This window comes from Mycteria americana, chromosome 1 (assembly GCF_035582795.1).
Source record: "Mycteria americana isolate JAX WOST 10 ecotype Jacksonville Zoo and Gardens chromosome 1, USCA_MyAme_1.0, whole genome shotgun sequence".
Lineage (NCBI taxonomy): Eukaryota > Metazoa > Chordata > Aves > Ciconiiformes > Ciconiidae > Mycteria > Mycteria americana.
This window is the reverse complement of record NC_134365.1, coordinates 124,240,807-124,258,314: the sequence shown is the minus strand read 5'-3', so window position 1 is coordinate 124,258,314 and position 17,508 is coordinate 124,240,807. Positions and strand designations below refer to the sequence as shown.

The 17,508-nt window shown below is 36.4% G+C and overlaps 1 protein-coding gene across 13 annotated transcripts in view; it reads right to left on the bottom strand.

Annotated features, from left to right (window-relative positions):
- Positions 1 to 17,508, bottom strand: part of PKNOX1 (PBX/knotted 1 homeobox 1) — a 48,321-nt gene that overhangs the window by 24,372 nt on the left and 6,441 nt on the right. For 3 of the 13 annotated variants that reach the window (XM_075519433.1, XM_075519336.1, XM_075519345.1), the window contains exons 2-5: positions 11,702 to 11,785; positions 6,968 to 7,069; positions 4,126 to 4,253; positions 2,789 to 2,960 (exon numbers count right to left, since the gene is read on the bottom strand). In XM_075519433.1, coding sequence (XP_075375548.1) covers positions 2,789 to 2,960; positions 4,126 to 4,253; positions 6,968 to 7,018 — 351 coding nt within the window. In that variant the 5' untranslated portion in view covers positions 7,019 to 7,069; positions 11,702 to 11,785. Of the gene's footprint in view, positions 1 to 2,788; positions 2,961 to 4,125; positions 4,254 to 4,988; positions 5,815 to 5,869; positions 5,996 to 6,207; positions 6,327 to 6,967; positions 7,070 to 8,629; positions 8,772 to 11,701; positions 11,786 to 14,675; positions 14,754 to 16,122; positions 16,213 to 17,508 lie in introns of those variants that run through there. The other 10 variants (XM_075519378.1, XM_075519369.1, XM_075519386.1 and 7 more) reach the window with 9 other exon arrangements.

The window sequence follows — 17,508 nt, the reverse complement described above, 5'->3', positions numbered from 1 at the left end:
GTCAGCAGACCTGCTTCATGCAGAACAGAACTAACTCATTTTTGAGTAAAGTATTGGAGGTAAGTATATTCAAAAAAGTCTTTGAAGAAAGAGCCATGGAAAATTTTATCGGTGTCTTCAAATTCACAGCTGATGTGCAAGCAGCGCTCCAGAGGTATCACTAATAGCAGTAACAAAAACCCAAACATATTACAGAGTGAAAGAGATAAAGAAAGAAGCAATTCCAAAATTATAAGGATTCCTGGTAGTCAACTTCCTAGATACCTGGGTCAAACCACAAGATCCTGAAACTGGTATGTCATTTGGGGAATTCTGTGTGCAATTCATTCTTTAACAACCAAAGGTCCCACAAGATTTTGTACATGTGCAAATTAGTATCTGTGATGAACTGCAGTTTTTAGCTTGGATTTAGTCTTCCTCAGAAACTAATTGCTCTTTAAAGCATTTACATCCTTCTCCCTCAATAATGCACTCACCCCCCTCCCCCCCCCCCCAAATTTGCCTGAGTGCTTTCCTGTTCAAGAAAGATCTAAAATGATGGTACCAGTGGCCCTTAATCTCCAAGGATTTCTGCACCCCAATGGAACAGCCGTACTCTTCACAGACAGACCATCTCATTATAACCGTTCTGAAGTACTTATTTCTGCTTACAAATGTAGCACAATCATTATATTGTGTTACAAGTATTTCATAAATGTAATATTACACCACTCACATTTCAAATAAAAAAAAATTAAAAAAGCAAAGCATCCCACTGCTGCTCACACTAGGGCTGTAATTAAAGAAGAGAGTTATTGTTTATTTCCCCTTCCCTTTATTTTTCTTCTTTCATATTCTATTTTTAATTCTTACAGTGACAGCAGTCATTCTGCTACAGGGTTTACTCATGGGACTGTTTCAGCAAGTATATCAATGCTTCTAGAAAACTAAGTCACTATCTGTATCAATAAATATTTCTCCGGTGAGCTGCATCAAAATTTGCTCACAAAGATCTAATGATTAAGATATTAAATTGAGATTTTGGGGGTTCAATTCTGTTCTAGTTGTAACTTTGGTCAAAGTGGCCAATGCCTGTTCTTCAGTTCTTCATTTATAAACTAAGAATCTTTACACCAATACTGGAGTATCATTATGTATCATATTACGCGTCCTCCTTTAGCTGCTTTCCCATCATTCTGAAGAACATCGTGTTAGAAGACGACCCAAACCAAAAACCTTATTTGAGCCTCAAAAAGTTTCCAAACTGAAAATAAAAGCTTCTATAAGACAAATAGCTCCACAGCCAAAGCTGTAAGAGAACTTTTTGAAAGCACTCTTGCAGGTGGGTTAGTGCAAAGTGAATTGTGCTAACTTGATCCATCTTTGAAGAATATTTAATCTAAGGTGACTTTATGTTTACATAGACTAAGATAATTGACACAATGTATTAAGGTATTTCAATCCTGGGCACTGTAACCTACAGTTAAAAGGATATAACAAGTAGCTGAGAAGGTAACTTTTTATGCTTCTTTAGCTAGAGCTGTAAAAGCTTGCCTCACTCTAGAACATACTGTCTTCTGCCTTCTTTACTCTCACACTGATCTAATTATACATAGACACTCTTGTAGCTTTATTTTCCATGACACTATTTAAATACTATCTTCCCAGAACGTAAGTACACTAACGACTGGTCGTAAAGTGCTTGGAACGAACTCAAGTTATGTAAAAGGACTATTTAGGCTGCTTCCAAAAGCAGCCAAAATTGACCCCTTTTTTGCAACAATATGTGCCCCTCCCAACATGCTGTTCACTGCAATACTCCTGCCAATTCTAAAGAGAATCTCAGATTTATTTCTTGTTTAAGTCTTGGTTTTGTTTAAGAGTTTTCTCCAAGTACGTTACCTTAGCCTCCCACACAGGATATTATTTGCCCACATAAATCTTTCTAGATATCAGCTTTAAAACATTACCGTTTCTATTGTTTACAACCTCCCATCAATTTAGGGTTTTTTGTGAACTTCAATATTTTAAGTAGCCTTTTCTCCTATGAGGTAGACTCAAGGACGAAGACTTGTTTTATTACACAGTCCCCTTAAATGAATAGGTTTTCAAAAAATGAAACAAAACATTAGACCCCTGTAATTCTAACACTCTTGAATACGATAAAATCTAGTTGCAACATGACTCTAAAGAGACGAAGGCAGGTAGACAGTTTAGAAACTAGCATGTCAAGAGAGGTGTTTTCTAGAGATGTGATTCAAGAGAGAGACTAAAGGACTGGGGAAATCACAGCTTCATCACAGGAAGGGCTTTCAGAAAGCCTAAAGGAGACAATGACATGTGAGAAAAAAATTGTGTATGTTAAAGAGTTTCTAAGCTCATCTTATAACAGCTCTTCTCCCCACATTAACTAGATGAACCCCAATTAAAAAAAACAGATGGAAAAAACTTACATCAACTACATGTTTTTGATAAACATATGTTATACACTTGACACACTAAAATTGATTTGCAGAGTCAACCTGGCTACGGCAAGCACATGTTTCTGTTTGTCTCCAATACACTGATTTCAGCCAGTTTAGAATGGGAAACAACTGTGAAGGGCCCAGTGTAAGTTTACAGATAACAGGGAAAAATGGGGTCAGAACAAATTTAAAAAAAAATGTTTCTCAGCATTAACATAAAGAAGAATCTCTTGTAGGAAGAAAAACGTGAGGAGAAACTGTAAGCATCAGTTGAGATCAGAAATTAGTAAGAAGAGGCAAATGTGATGATTGTTTCAGAAATAAAAGAAACAGCTTATACTTACCAAATTATCAGTTTCTGGATCTTCACAGAAAAAGGGTTTTCCTTCTTTCTCCTGCTTCCTTACAAAATTTTCAATATCTACATCAAAACTAGCAGAAGTTGTGCCTTCTGAGCCTTGTGTAGATTGTTCACATTTTTCAAATAATAGTGCTAACAAGGGAAATAGTGGGTGCCTAGAATAAAAGTTAAAATACATGAATAAGTATTTTCACTTATATGTACACCACTGAAAAGTAAGACATCTAGCTCACCTAAGGTAACAGTCACTCATGTAAGAAACGGAAAGACAAGTCTTGGAAGAGACTGCATATAACACCACTGGCTATAGCAAAACATGATGAAAATTTTTTGGTTTTTTTTTTCCGTTTTGATTTACTGCACACTCTAGAGGCAAGTAAAGCAGTAAAATATGTATATTTAAATAAAGAGGACAATCACAAGCTAAAAACCTGCAACATGCTATTTAATTCACTATAATTGAGTGGCAAGAGATACATTAATACAGTGCACTAGAAATGAGGATTAGGATTTACAAATAGAATGAATGCAGATTTAAATTATAAAATAAAGTCTGATAAAGTTCATTTATTCTTCAACGGGGGCCTTATTTATACATCAAAAATAACTTTACAGAACTGAGAATAGTATGCAGGCTGTACTCAGAGGCCTCCTATGAAATCATGCTCAGAGCAGAAGATGATTTTGTTAGCACAAGTCTGTAAATGAGTGGATACACCTTTCTGCTTCAGGTTTTTAGTTTGTATTTTTTTTTACCTGCAAACTGGTAATAATTATGTATTTAGAAAAAGCACTTAAAGTGAAAGAACACTTAACCTCATCAAAACTGAGCATACTGCTTAGCACAGCACTTAACACTGGAAAAATCTCAAATTAGTATGTTTATACATCAACATTTAATCCAGTTTGAGCTAATTCCTGGGCAATAGATTGTTATCCCTAAAGAAAAGGGAGTAAAGATCGACCTAATTACAATAAAAATAAAATTTCACATGAAAGATAAAAGTGACAGTATAACAAATAGTGACCATAGTTCAACAGTCTGAGTAGCCTGCTAAATTTCACTTGTGCTTTAAAGGCAACCACCTTTAGAATACCCTCTAAACCTATGCTGAAACTGAAGAATCCCACAATAAAGGGAACGTTTTTTTTCTTGGCTGAAGGCTGACAGTGAAGCTAATTTGATCTCATTCCTTCCCTGCAAACTACTGAGACAGTTAGCCAAGAGACCACCTGATTTTAAGCTACTTATTATTAATTTAAAAAAAAAGTTCCTCTATTCTTTACCCTTCAGAAGACAGAACATGAGTCCATTACTACCTGTAAATGGCCTGCTTGTCTGCATCCATTGGAGTCTGAGATTCTACAGGGGCAGGACTCACCCCTTCTGCATCAGTTTCAGAGCAGTTGGGATCTTGTTCAGTTTTTAACTCTGTTACTACTTGCATCTGTAGAAAAAGAGTAATTAAAGTAAATCTGTATGCTTGACATAAAATAAGTGTACTCTTTTCTAAGAAAATAGCAATGCAAAAGGCTACTAAATTGCCAGGAGGTTGGTATGACTTGGCAGTTACACAAAAAGCCACAGCAATAAGAAAAGCCCTCTTTTAATCCTTGACACTTTTTGATGGGTAGTGTAAAGGTCACGTCAAGTTTCAACACTCGGCTTTAAAATAGGAATGACAGATATTAGTAAACTGTTAAAGCATTTTGTCTCTGAAGTGGCTTTTTTTGGAATAGGCTAGAGTACATTGCTCCAAAAAATTTATAGGGATGTCTGCATAAAAAGCCTTTAGGATGAAAACAACAGAAAGGAAAGTTTCTACTCTTAAGTTTTCTTTCTTATTTCTTGCTGTGCATTATATCAGGATACTGAAGAAAAGAGATCCTGAAGTTTTTGTTGTTCATTAAAATGCACATTTTCTTACAAAGAACTGAAATATTGTGTCCCTCCAATCTTTCAATTACCAGGAGCATAACCTCCCCTGACCTTTACCACTCAAATTTACACATTGTAATAACAAATTATTTTAGGAATATCAAGCTACTGGAGAAAACAGCAGTAACTGCTTCTACAAATTCATTTAACACACAGTTACACAGTCTGCCACCACTGGAAAAACAACATAGAGCCACAGCTTCTACTGAGCACCTCCTAAATTGCACTAGGTGGCTGGTAATACCTTTGAGGTGCTTAGAAGGTGTTGAAAGTGGTTTTCCCATCACCTCCAGCTAAATATCTTTCAGGCTAAAAGGTCTTAAAGGAACCTGACCTCTGAAAGTCACAGTTTCCACCCCGCAACCCAAACTCCTTGGTTTTCTCCCCTTTGAGCACTGGGAACATCTGTACAAAGACAAGAAATCACTGCAATCTTTTTTTTATACTTTAACCCTAACAAGTTTTATCTCAAGTAGAGGACGGCCACTGTTCTAGATATCACCAGGCAGCTCAAACTGACACCTGTAGAAAGGAAGTGTACAGAATGCAATCCTCTGCCCTATTTTTCCGTGAGATGTACATATCACATCACTCACAGGAACCCTCTGAGAGGAAAGCTGGCCTCCAGAAACTATTAGAGAACCTGACTCTGACAGAATTTAATCTATTTCCACACAACATAAGCAAAAGGAATTTATACTATTCCCAACAAGAAGTCTGGGAGAACCAAAAGGTTTGTGCTTTATTACCTGTCAGGGCCAAGCCATCTCCTAGCAAAATCAGAAACTGAGAAAATGCCCGCATATCCTACCCAACAGAGCAGCCTGCCTTGCAAAAAGCTTCCTCAGCAAGCATAGGTGATTTTTTAAGCCAGAATGCTTGCAAAAAAGATGCAACTAATGGACTCATTTCTTGGCGAATGACAAGAAGGAGGAGCAAAATAAAAGAGGATGACTCATACAAGTGATTATAAATGTTGAGCCATACATCTGCAGAGCTTGAAGGGAGAGAGCATGTTCAGTTAGGGCTCTATCTCACTAGAAAGAGGAAATAGCTCACTTAAAACTGCAAGCTATTTTCTGTGGGCCATTTCCAAACTACAAAAGCAGCAGGCACCCAAATTACCTGTCTATCTTGGTCACCGAGAGCTTAAAATACAAAACAAATAGAAAGAAAATGCTCTCTCCCAATCCGTTCTTTACAAAACCAGGTATTACTTTCACAGATGTGTCACAGGATGGCATGTATTTGCTGGGGGAATAAAGTAAAAGATGTAAGGTAGGCGAGAGGAGAAAGAGAAATTAGAATTACAAAAAAAGAAGCAAACAACAACAACAACAACAATCAATAATCCCAGATTGCATTCAGATAAACATCTTTTTATAAGAGATGGGAAAAGTTGCTGTTTTTCTTCTGACTGTTCGCCACTGTTGCCATCTGCTGACAGAAGTACTTGTATTTACTGCTTAGGGCTGACACATAGTAACGTAAAAATGGGTCTTCAGAGTACAGGCCACCGGCATGACTTGTCTCCAGTTAACAGAATTTTAATTTAGCAATTCAAATTGTTGCAATATACAGCCTGTTGTACAAAAAAGAAACATCATGACCAGACATATCTGAGTATGTTTCGTTATTCTAGCTGTTTGTTAACAGAAACAAGAAACTGGAAGCCCACTGACCAGCCTTCTAATTAGCAATTCTAATCAATAACCTCATTAAAATGAACTCAAGTATTTTACCAGTTTTCAGCCTGCAGCATAATTGCATCAACTTAAATGTAATCAAAGTAGCATATAATTCTAGATAACTAAATTTATCCTTCACTTGCTCAAGACCAACAAGTCTATGACTGCGTAAGCGTCATCTATTGTAACTGCAGACACGTAAGAACACTGAAGTATCACATACACAAAATATTACAGATGCCCATTTGACTTTTCTAAAAATAGGAACTTTACAGCACACAAATCATCTAGACCAGATTCAGAAGAAAACCCCTTATCTAACCATTCTTCTAGAAGTTAAGCAAAGTCATGCAAAGATTAGCTAAGCCTTTAATAAGTATCCAAGTATTAAAGAATAGCAGCTTATCACTTTAAAGATCTTTCTTTACAAACAAGAACAGATACTTAAACAATGCCAAAGCAGGCACTAAAAAGTCACTACCTTTTTTCTCTTGCTAACTGTATTTAGTTCATAGAGAAAGAAAAACACACCTACCTGTTGTCCATCTTGATAGTTGTCTATACTTAATGTCTGTGTTGCCATCATGGTTAATAAAATGTTAATTATGTCAAATCATCATAAGTATGAACAAATAGTCTTTTAAAAAAAAAAGAAAAGTCAGTTACAAAAGTGACCACTTAGAATCCAGTTCTAAAAGATGAAAAAAAGGATAAAGATTTATGCACACCTCTGCCCAAAAAACCAGCTAGTTTATTGACAATAATTATGTACATTTTCTCAAAAAATAAACAAAAAAAAAAAAAATCAAGTTGGAAAAATGCAACAGGTTTCATCAACAAAAAGTTCATTTTATATTTTAATGTAAGATTTTTAAAATAAGAGGCTGAGGTTCTTTTACATTCACGAACTTCAAGTAAACTTTTTATTTTTGCACTACTTAACTAACTTATTCTAATGTAATACATAAAATCTAGAAACAAGCAAAGATTGATGTTTCTGTGTTTTGAAAAGGCTAACAACACATTGAGCATTACTGTAACTGAAATAATAATAGTCTACAACCAATGAACCAAATGTAAAAAGTGTTAAGGAATACCCTATTCACTTATGAGTATGAATCCCATATTCTAAAGTTAGGGCCTGAAATCACTCTTAGAAACCTAAGTCTCAAATCATTTCTGACACCAGGAATCTACCATCCAACTCATTTAAGGCTCAACAAAGAATGGAACAATACCTAACAACTTTTAAACAACCAGGCCTATGTGACTATATAGTTTCAAAAGTGACCTAAGAATTCAGAATTCTCATTTTCATGGACATTTGACACTTTGGGAAATACTAATTTTAGTAAGATTTATAACACAAGTAAATTTATGTATGTTATTCCCTTCCCTTTAAGCATTAGCTGGAGTTTGGTGCCCAGATGAGTTAATTTTTTTTTTTTCTAAAGCTAGACATTCAGTAATTAAAAAAAAAATTAGCATAGCACCACCACCAGATAGAGTTTATTCATCAAATTACTAATTTACATTTTATTTTCTTGTCAGATTAGCAGCCATTACAACTGAAATCACATAATTCATTAAGCTATTACCATTAAATATTACCACAGAACTTAATCTTCCTTGATGCATAAGAATCCTAATGTTTAGCTACTATAAAAAAATATTCATATTAAAAAAGAAGACAGAACTCATGTCTTGAAAAAGGTTACATCCAGGTATTAATTCCAGATTTTCTGCTCTCTTCCACTTACGTCAGTATCGAAGAACTAAGTATGAGAATTTTCACCAGCTAAGATACGAAACAAAACCTTTTTTCTTTGTAATGTGTTCAATTACTACAAATTTTTCAACTATTTTTAAATCTTTCCTTCACCATTGCATACTACTACAGTATATGACCATTTTGAAGAGCAATTCTTACATTTCCGGATATTAGTCTCAAGTAAATGTTTCATTTAGGAAACACAGGACAAATTTCAAGATTCCCTTCTTTGTATACTTAACAGTTTCAGGCACAGAGACAAACCTAACTCCTTGGGACAAACCTCAAGCCTTACTTTGCATCAAGTTCTATTCAAAGTGCGATTCCTAAGCATTACTGCGTAAACAGCTTTCAAGACCAGAGAAGTTCACCACGATGACATAAGCATGACTTCCTTTACAAATGAGGTTATTGACTTTCACTCACTCATGCTTAAATGGACCTGTTACTCTTTGGGAGTCTATGCCATTTTACCACACAAAGGCATCTTGGGAACCACAAATACGAGCAGACAGAGCAGATCCTGGTTCTGGCGTTGGGTCACGTGCTTGCAGAGCTGAACAAGTTTCTATCAGTAGATAACATGCGCGTATCATCTTAAGTAGCTTGTGGAATACTAGTTAAAAGGTATGCTACAGTTTGGGAACTCCTATGCTAAAGTATGTTTTTCTTAAGAATACAGTTTACAAAGGAAAATTAACTCTGTCTCAGCTGAAACCAGGACAAGACTGCATTCAGAGTTTTTCTAATAGCTTTAAAGAAAGTATTTTCTGGTTCTAGTTTGTCTGTCTGTCTTTATAGAACATCAGTATCTCTTTCTTGGAAACTCCAAAAATATTACTGATTTCTCCACCAAAATAAAAAAAAAAAGTGGGAACAACATAAATGCCACTCACTGATAGAAATACTTCAGATTTTTTAAATTTTGTTTATAGTTATGAATCATTTAATGTTAAAGTTAAATCAGCATTTGCCACAATAGCAAAGTGAGATATCTTTCGAAATACTTTAAGGGGACATATTCTAAAACATCAGCCCTGTAAGTATTTGCCTTATGTTTAAAAATGTATTTTCTTTCCAAAATGGTAGCTTACAACCAGGGCATTAGTGTCTTTCTGTATTTATAGAGTGAAAGGGCACATACAAAATGCTGCTTTTCTTCCTTCTCAAAAGCCACATATTTAATATCCGGCTGTGATATCCAAAGCACAGACCAAACTACCCTCAAAATAACAGTTGAACAGATTAACAAAGAAAGAGTAAACACTATTCAGTGATTGTTTTAGATGCTGAAGAAGTTCCTCACAAAATGCTGTTAAAGAAATTGTTTGGCTGTGGGAGAAAGATGAAGTTCTTAGTCAGAAAGGAGGAAATAAGAAGAGGTAAAACAACCATAGAAGAGGAAGAATGTCTTGGAGCTAAGCAAGGATGTGCGATCGTATTAGTTACACAAAGAACAACATGGAGAGGGAAGCAACAAAGATAACACATGTAAACTAGTGAAGACAATAGGGCATGGCAAGAATTTCTGGAGAATCAGACAAGCTGGACCAACCCTTCCTTCCAGATTTCCATAAGGAAGAGACATTCCACATCTGGAAATCCCTCAGGCCACACAAAGGAAGAAAGGGGGTACACAGCTTTGAGCTAGATCCATGGATTATTTCATCAAGAAGGACTTTTGCCCTATTCTCTCCCAGGGGAACGGCTGGAAAGAATTCTACATGGATATAAGAGCTTCCCCTCTGACTGATAATTACAGTAAAAGAAGATTAAGCTATTAGGCAAGATAGCAACTGATTAGATTTAGTGAAGACAACTACTGCAAATCAAGAAGAACAAATTGAGCTAATCACACACTTAAATTGAGGCAATTAACTGAGGAATTACTTTGGTTCACTAAAGAGAAACATCTTCTCATTACCCAGTAGTAGTAAGAGACAAACTATGTTAAACTTTAAGAAAAATAACTGAAAAGGTATTTACACATTTGGCTTTTACAACCTAATTTAGGATACAGAATCCAGTTCTAGTTAGCAGATACACAGCCTAAGCAGATGTTCACTCTGTGAACGATGCTAGACAAAGCTGGTATCGCTCCCAGATGTTTATCACTGCCACCCTGCCAGAGCTAATTACTTCCACAGCTCTACCACTGAGCCCACAGAACATGTGAATGATTTCTGATCCTTTTTACATGAAGTCAGCTAGGCTAGTTCAGCTCGCTGTTAAAGGTGGCTATGATGTAAACCAGCTGACTTTGTCTGAAGCACATTGCTGTGCACTCATACAACCCCTGCTCCTGGCTGACCTATTAGTGTGGTAATTTCTGGCTCATGTGTGGCGATCATCAACTCACAGCGGGACCATCTTTAACCAGCACAGCTATACCCAATACTATATGGCCTAAGGTATCTGAAGTGGGCTTAAGAACACATGACTTCTGGACGACTTAGCTTTAAAAATGCCAATTATTCTTTGTTAAAGAAATCGAGAGTAGAAGAAAAACTGTGGATTTGTGTTATATTCAAAGAGTTACAAATAAAAACAAAATAAATCGAGGCTGAGAGAGTCAGCCAGTCTGCTTCATGCAGAACAGAATTAACTCTCATTCTATTTATTTTGAAAACAAAGTGTGAGGAAAACCCAAGGAAGTGTTTAAGGTCATGTAAACTGGAAGCTGATGCATGAACTGTAATCAGAAACTCCACTGATATCTGTGGCGAAAGGGAATTTGTAAAAGCACTGTGTTCTGCAAAACAAAGCGAAAGGAAAAAAATTCAAGCCTTTAATAAAAATAAGTATGAAGGTAAAACGTTGAGTAGAAAGGAAGCTAAATTAAGAGGGGTAATCATAATAAAAATGTGGAGACTTTCTGCAAGTTAAGGAGTATCTAAGAGAAGAGATTAAAGGTGAGCTGAAACATGTACACAAAGTGATCACTTAACATACATCACTCCTCACTTGCTCTACTTACTCCTTCATAATTAAGAGCAAAGGGACCACCCAGTAACATTAACATAAGGTGCAAGTAAGCTGTTCAAGTTCAGTAATATCATTTTTAACATATACAAGCTACAACAGATGTTTGTAAGAGATATAAATAGTTATGCTTCAGGGTATAAACCAACCACTAACTGTCTTAGGGTTGTGAAGAAACTACCCAACAGACTTGTTAACAAGTAATCATTCCTTCTAATTTTCCCCTATACATGTTCCTTTGAAGTCCTTCAGAGAGAAATGGTTGACTGGCAGATTCAGCATGGCTGGTTGTTCATTCTTATTCAACTTTAGTCCTGGCACTTGCTCTATAACTTAGATCCTTATATTCACATACAAAGTTAAAAAGAAACAAAAATCAAAACAGCAAGCCTATGTGACACATGAAAAGCACCTAGAACCAGCTTCACTTTTCATCAAAATACATAATGATATTTGCTTCCAGGGCACCCTGCTTTCTAAAGGAGATAAAATATTAGCTGTGAGAAAGCTGCTCACCCCTTTCCTTCAATGAGTTGAAGACAACATTATTTTGTTCCAGCAGAGTGAATCCCACTGATGTACAACGTAGAGGACAGAAACCTAAAAACCAACAGAGAACTATTCAGAAGGAGACAACAACACAGAACATACTTTCTGAGACAACATGATTAAAGAAAATATTTTGGTTTATTATGTGGTTCCCTCCCCAGGTTTAAATAAACTGACAGGATTTTTTTTTGCACGTTTTGCAAAACTTGTTTTGCATTTTTAATAATCTCTAATCACACCCACTATCCCATGCTATTATTTGAACTTTCCCTCATCTTATTCCATTCATTCTCCATATTTATCTTTGCCTTTGCAGACACCTCTAACAGAAGGCTACATTTGGACTGCTAACTTGCTTGCAGTTCAACCTTTATAAAGGTTTTACTCTATAAAGGTTTTACTATAAAATTTTACTCTCTGGCTCAGTGCCTGTCTGCTTAGACTAGACAAGACACATCCCAAAAATAAAACTACCAAATGCAAATAGGAATAACTCACCAGTGTTGTAAAAATTAAGCATGAAACCAAGAAAGGTGAAAGACTTTTTTTTAATTTAAATCTCCTTCATAATCATGCTTTGATTTTTCCATGGAATGTATTGTAATGATGGCTATGATCAAGTAACCTACTACATGATAAAAACTAACAGACTGTAGGGAGGGGCACGAGCCATTGTTACGATCATGTATTCTGTGAAGACAGGTTCTGCTACAGGATTATTCAGCAATTTTAGAAAGCTTTCAAAATATTACCACTTAAAATTACTTTAATTAATTTAATAGCACCTGTTTGATATATTAAAGCTACTTTAAAAAAGTAGTAATGATTGTGAAAGCAAAGTAGCAAACATTGTGAAAGTGTATTTAGAAAACACAACTGCTGAAAAGCATTAAACAAAGCCTGCAAAACTATCTCAGGGGAAGTTTCAGACACTAATGTTGCACAAAGGCCATCTGAAATGGTATGATGGCTAAAACACGCAGCTGAGATCTCAAATCAGATTATCTCCATTTCTCACATTGACAAAGTTCGTGCATTCTCAGTTTTGCCAACTGCATAAGAACTGGAATGAAAGTAACTCCAACATTTTTGAAAGTGAAATGAAGTTGGTATTTGGATTTGAGAACCAAAATTTATCCATGCATAGTGTAGAAGTCATGTTTTTCAGACTTCAAACAAAATGCTAAGGGCACTCAATATAGATGCCATCTCTGGTTCGTGAAACCTAGCTCTAGAAGAGCAGGGAAGATACTCTGAGGAGTTCTAAGGCGGTATAAGCTTCAGTCATTGGTTAGAGATGAAATACTGAGCGCTAGTGTTGTGGTTTAACCCTAGCCGGCAACTAAGCACCACCCAGCCACTTGCTCACTCTCCCTCAGTGGGATGGGGGAGACAATCAGACGAGTAAAAGTGAGAAAAAACTCGTGGGTTGAGATAAAGACAGTTTAACAGGGAAAGCAAAAGCCCCACGTGCAAACAAAGCAAAACAAGGAATTCATTCACTCCTTCCCATGGGCAGGCAGGTGTTCAGCCATCTCCAGGAAAGCAGGGCTCCATCACACATAACAGTTATTTGGGAAGACAAATGCCATCACTCCAAACATCCCCCTCTTCCTTCTTCTCACCCCAGCTTTACATGCTGAGCATGATGCAATATGGTATGGAATAGCCCTTTGGTCAGCTGGGGTCAGCTGTCCCGGCTGTGTCTCCTCCCAGCTTCTTGTGCACCCCCAGCCTACTCGCTGGTGGGTGGGGTGAGAAGCAGAAAAGGCCTTGACTCTGTGTAAGCCCTGCTCAGCAATAGCTAAAACATCCCTGTGTTATCAACGCTGTTTTCAGCACAAATCCAAAACACAGCCCCGTACTAGCTACTGTGAAGAAAATTAACTCTATCCCAGCCAAAACCAACACAGACAGAAGGAGTTTCAGTCCAAACTGATACAGCTGGTATTGAAGCCTCAAGGGGCAGATAACACATTAGAAGTTCTTACCGCTTTCTCTTACAGTCAAAGACCTATGTCCCCAAAGAATGGACTTCTCCCATTTTTGTCACTTCTTAATTCTGTTCTGACAAGACAGCGTACCCTCTAATTCCCTTCTTTGCATGCTAGTTATCTTCTGTAATTTTGTTACTCATTTTCACCCACCTCAACTTACTGGGCTATTTTCCAATAGAGGACTTCTCACTAAGCATAGCATCTTCTGAATGTAGGTCACTGCCCAATAAATTGGGATTATCTACTCCTTGTCTCTGCTCAGACATAAAGAAGGACTACTTCACCACTGCAAATCTGAAAAACCTGCTCCCTTCTTTCAGAAACAACTGCAGCAAAGAACCAATTGTTCCACTGCTGCCAGATCTGCTCACTCGAAAATACTCAACATATGAAGGAGAAAGTAGCCCTTGCCTGCAAAACCTTCCACTGAAACTCTGGAAATAGGCAAGTTTCTAGAGAGTGTATGAGATATTGAGGGCAGAAGGAAAGAGGTACTGAAGAAATGCAGGCCCAGGTGAAAGATGCTGCAGAAGAAAAGGTTTGGCTGAGAAGGAGCCAGAGGACATTGCAGTCATATTGCCTTCTTCCAAGAGATACTTGACAGCAATTAAGACTAAAGTCTACCCTAAAACATATCAGACAAGAAAAGAAGAGAGATTGGAGCTTGCATGTTATATCCTCTCGCATATCCCAGTGAGTGGAAGAACAGGGAGCACATACACCTATTAAAGGATGAAGACAATTCCAAGGCACTGTGGAGCCTAAACTTGGAATTGCTATGGCAAATTCGTTTTTTCCTTTTATTCCCCTTGCAGACAAGCTTCAAAGTCATGTTATCATAATAAAGAAGATACTTAACTATGAAACCCAAACCAAGGGCAACTTGCTTTGTCATTTAAAAAGCATATCATGATTGAAGTTTTTACTACAAAGTAAAATATGACCTTGTTCATTCAAGCGTAGAAGAACCCTCTGTTCAGTCATTCTCTCATTTTGCGTGTCAGCTAGTGAGAAACAAAGATCTGTGCATACATTCACATATAAAAGTATTAGCAGACATTAAGATCAAGATACATTTGTATTTTTATAGATTCAAATAATAATAATGAAGCAATATGTAGAGTATATATGACAACATGCCATCACGGATTCATTCTACCTTTGCTGCAGTGGTTACCTATCCCTAACCTGCCTACGAAGAGACATTCAGTAAAATTAAGACAAACAAATCAATATGAAGTTGATGCATACAAGTTCATTAAAACTGTGCTCAATGAGAATGCACTCTTCATTCAGCAGCAAGGTGGCTTCCATTTCCTCTATCTCATGTACTTACAAAGTACAGTCATTATTTAGAATATTATACTTTTAGAAAAACGGTATTTCTGTTCAGGAATATAATACCAACCACAGGGAGTTGCACTACACAGATACAGCTAAACAGTTATTACACAACAGCTATGCTGTCAATTTCCCTGGGAGACAAGCCCTAAAAAGCCACAAAACTAATTTTTGGCTGCAGTAAAATGAGATTTACTTTGTATTGCTTTTTTCCCTTTATTGTTTGGTGGTACAATAAAGTTATTTATATATTAATCCTGATGAATATGAGATTACATTAAAAAAACTGAGCGCATATCATACTTTACGAAACTGAAAATTAACAATAAATTTAAATCCACCACTAAGGTTAAATTTCTTCAGAAATACAGGCTACAATACAAGATATCATCAACCTTTCTTTGCCTGTAGGATTTTGAACACATATACTATGTAACACTAACTTGATTCCGCAAGACCTCTCCAACACTATATATACTGGTTTGTTGTTCCATTAATCTTTCATAGTATCCTCTTTCCATATCATCCCATTTCAGAACTTAGCAAGCCATACTAAGTATTTGTATCACAGACTATCTTCCAAGCATCACTACACAATGTCACACAGTGTGACAAACAACAAACCACCTCATGAAAAGATTTGTGTCCCTTTGGCAATTAATTCTTTGTGTAAACTCTGCTTTCAGTATTTTAAAAGAATTCTGGAAATTCTTTTTGCAGGTACCAAATACGAAAAAAGTATTATAAGAAATGTGCCACTTTACAAGCTAAAATTGCATGTGCAGTAACTGATAAAATGGATATTAAGGATGCGTAAGGTAATATAAATTTCTCAATGCACAACAACAAAAGCAGAATTAAGGGGATCTGGGTCTTTTGAAGAACTTCAGCTCCTTAATTCTGCATACATCCTTTGTTGTTTACACCAGTGTATTTCTTGGGAAGCATGCATAATCATGGTTCACATAATTGCCAATTGACCATAGAGCTTCTTAAAAAGGAAGAGAAAGATGAGAAATACTATCCAACCTAGTCATAAAATAACGTCACCTCGGTATGCTTAGGTATCCTGCCTCCAGGTAGCTCTTGGCATTGCAGAAGGAAATCCTCAGGTGGTTCTACCTTCTGCAAAATGAAAACCTCATTCTTCTATTAAAAGATTCTCAAATTCAAGAAACTTCCTGCAGCATCTCAGTTTCTCCTACCCATTTCACGCTGTAATTTGACCCTGCTTTATTAGCTCCATAAAGTAATAGTAAGGAATTAAGGAGACTAAACAGAAATTTTGGTAAAAGGAAAACAAAACTTGGCGGAAAGGAAACCTCCCTTCTTTAATTGCTGCAAGACTCCTGAGGGATTAGGGTATGAGGGAGCAAAAATATTTCCCATCACATCCCCAATATTCACATAGTAAATGAAGATTCCTTCAGGGTTTTTTTTCTGTATTCTTAACACTGCAAACTGAAGGACTTTTTATGGTTCTTGCTTGTGAATCCTAGCATACACATCATGATTCCTCACACATACCTACTTGTCACAGGACAGAGAAGTACTTTTTTCCCCCTCAGTATTTACCCAATGTGCTGTCATCATAACATTTTAGACCCAAAATCAAGATAGAGCACTATCTGCCTTGCTGCTATTGTGGTAAGAGGACTGCATTAGAAAGACTACCAAAAACCCCTTACATACCAGAGGACATAATATCAGCAATTCCACAGCTGCAACTGATTCTAGTATAACTTTCCTACTTAATGACATTTAATTATTTTTTCAAACACAATTTCATTCAAAAAAAATACAAACAGAAACCCAGAACTCCACCCTCCACATTTCCCCAGCATTCCCCACATGGATAAACAACAGGTTTGCATACGTGCTAGACACAATTCTGTTCCTTTGCCATTGAAGCCTTTGGAATATCCACACAAGCGTGTAGTGAATCTCTTGCGTCTGGAGACACTCATTTTATCATATCCTTCCAGGCGAATTAAACCAAAGCAATGGGAAATCCTATTTTAATCATGATTTGTATCAGAACCCAATAAACTATGACTGAAATGAATCTTGTTTTGTGTTTATACTTTGCAGTTTCATAAAGAAGACACAGAATAACCACCAATCTCACTATGCCTTTATTGCATACTTTACAATGTTAGCAAGCAGTTTATGTAAGTATATGTAAGTTTTCCAACATTTTTATTATAAAACCATAAAAGTTTCTAATGATTCTTTCTATGAAAGACTGAATTCCTAATGCTACTGAAGTACACGTAAAGGATGAAGAAGAGTTTTATTTAACTAATACCTACATTTGAAGTTGACTTAAGATGTTGAATGCTCAAGAAAATCCCCTCTACACATTTTTGGCATTTAAATACTTCATCAAAATTCAGATGTTTCATTGTCAGTTATTTCATTTTTATGTCCTTTATC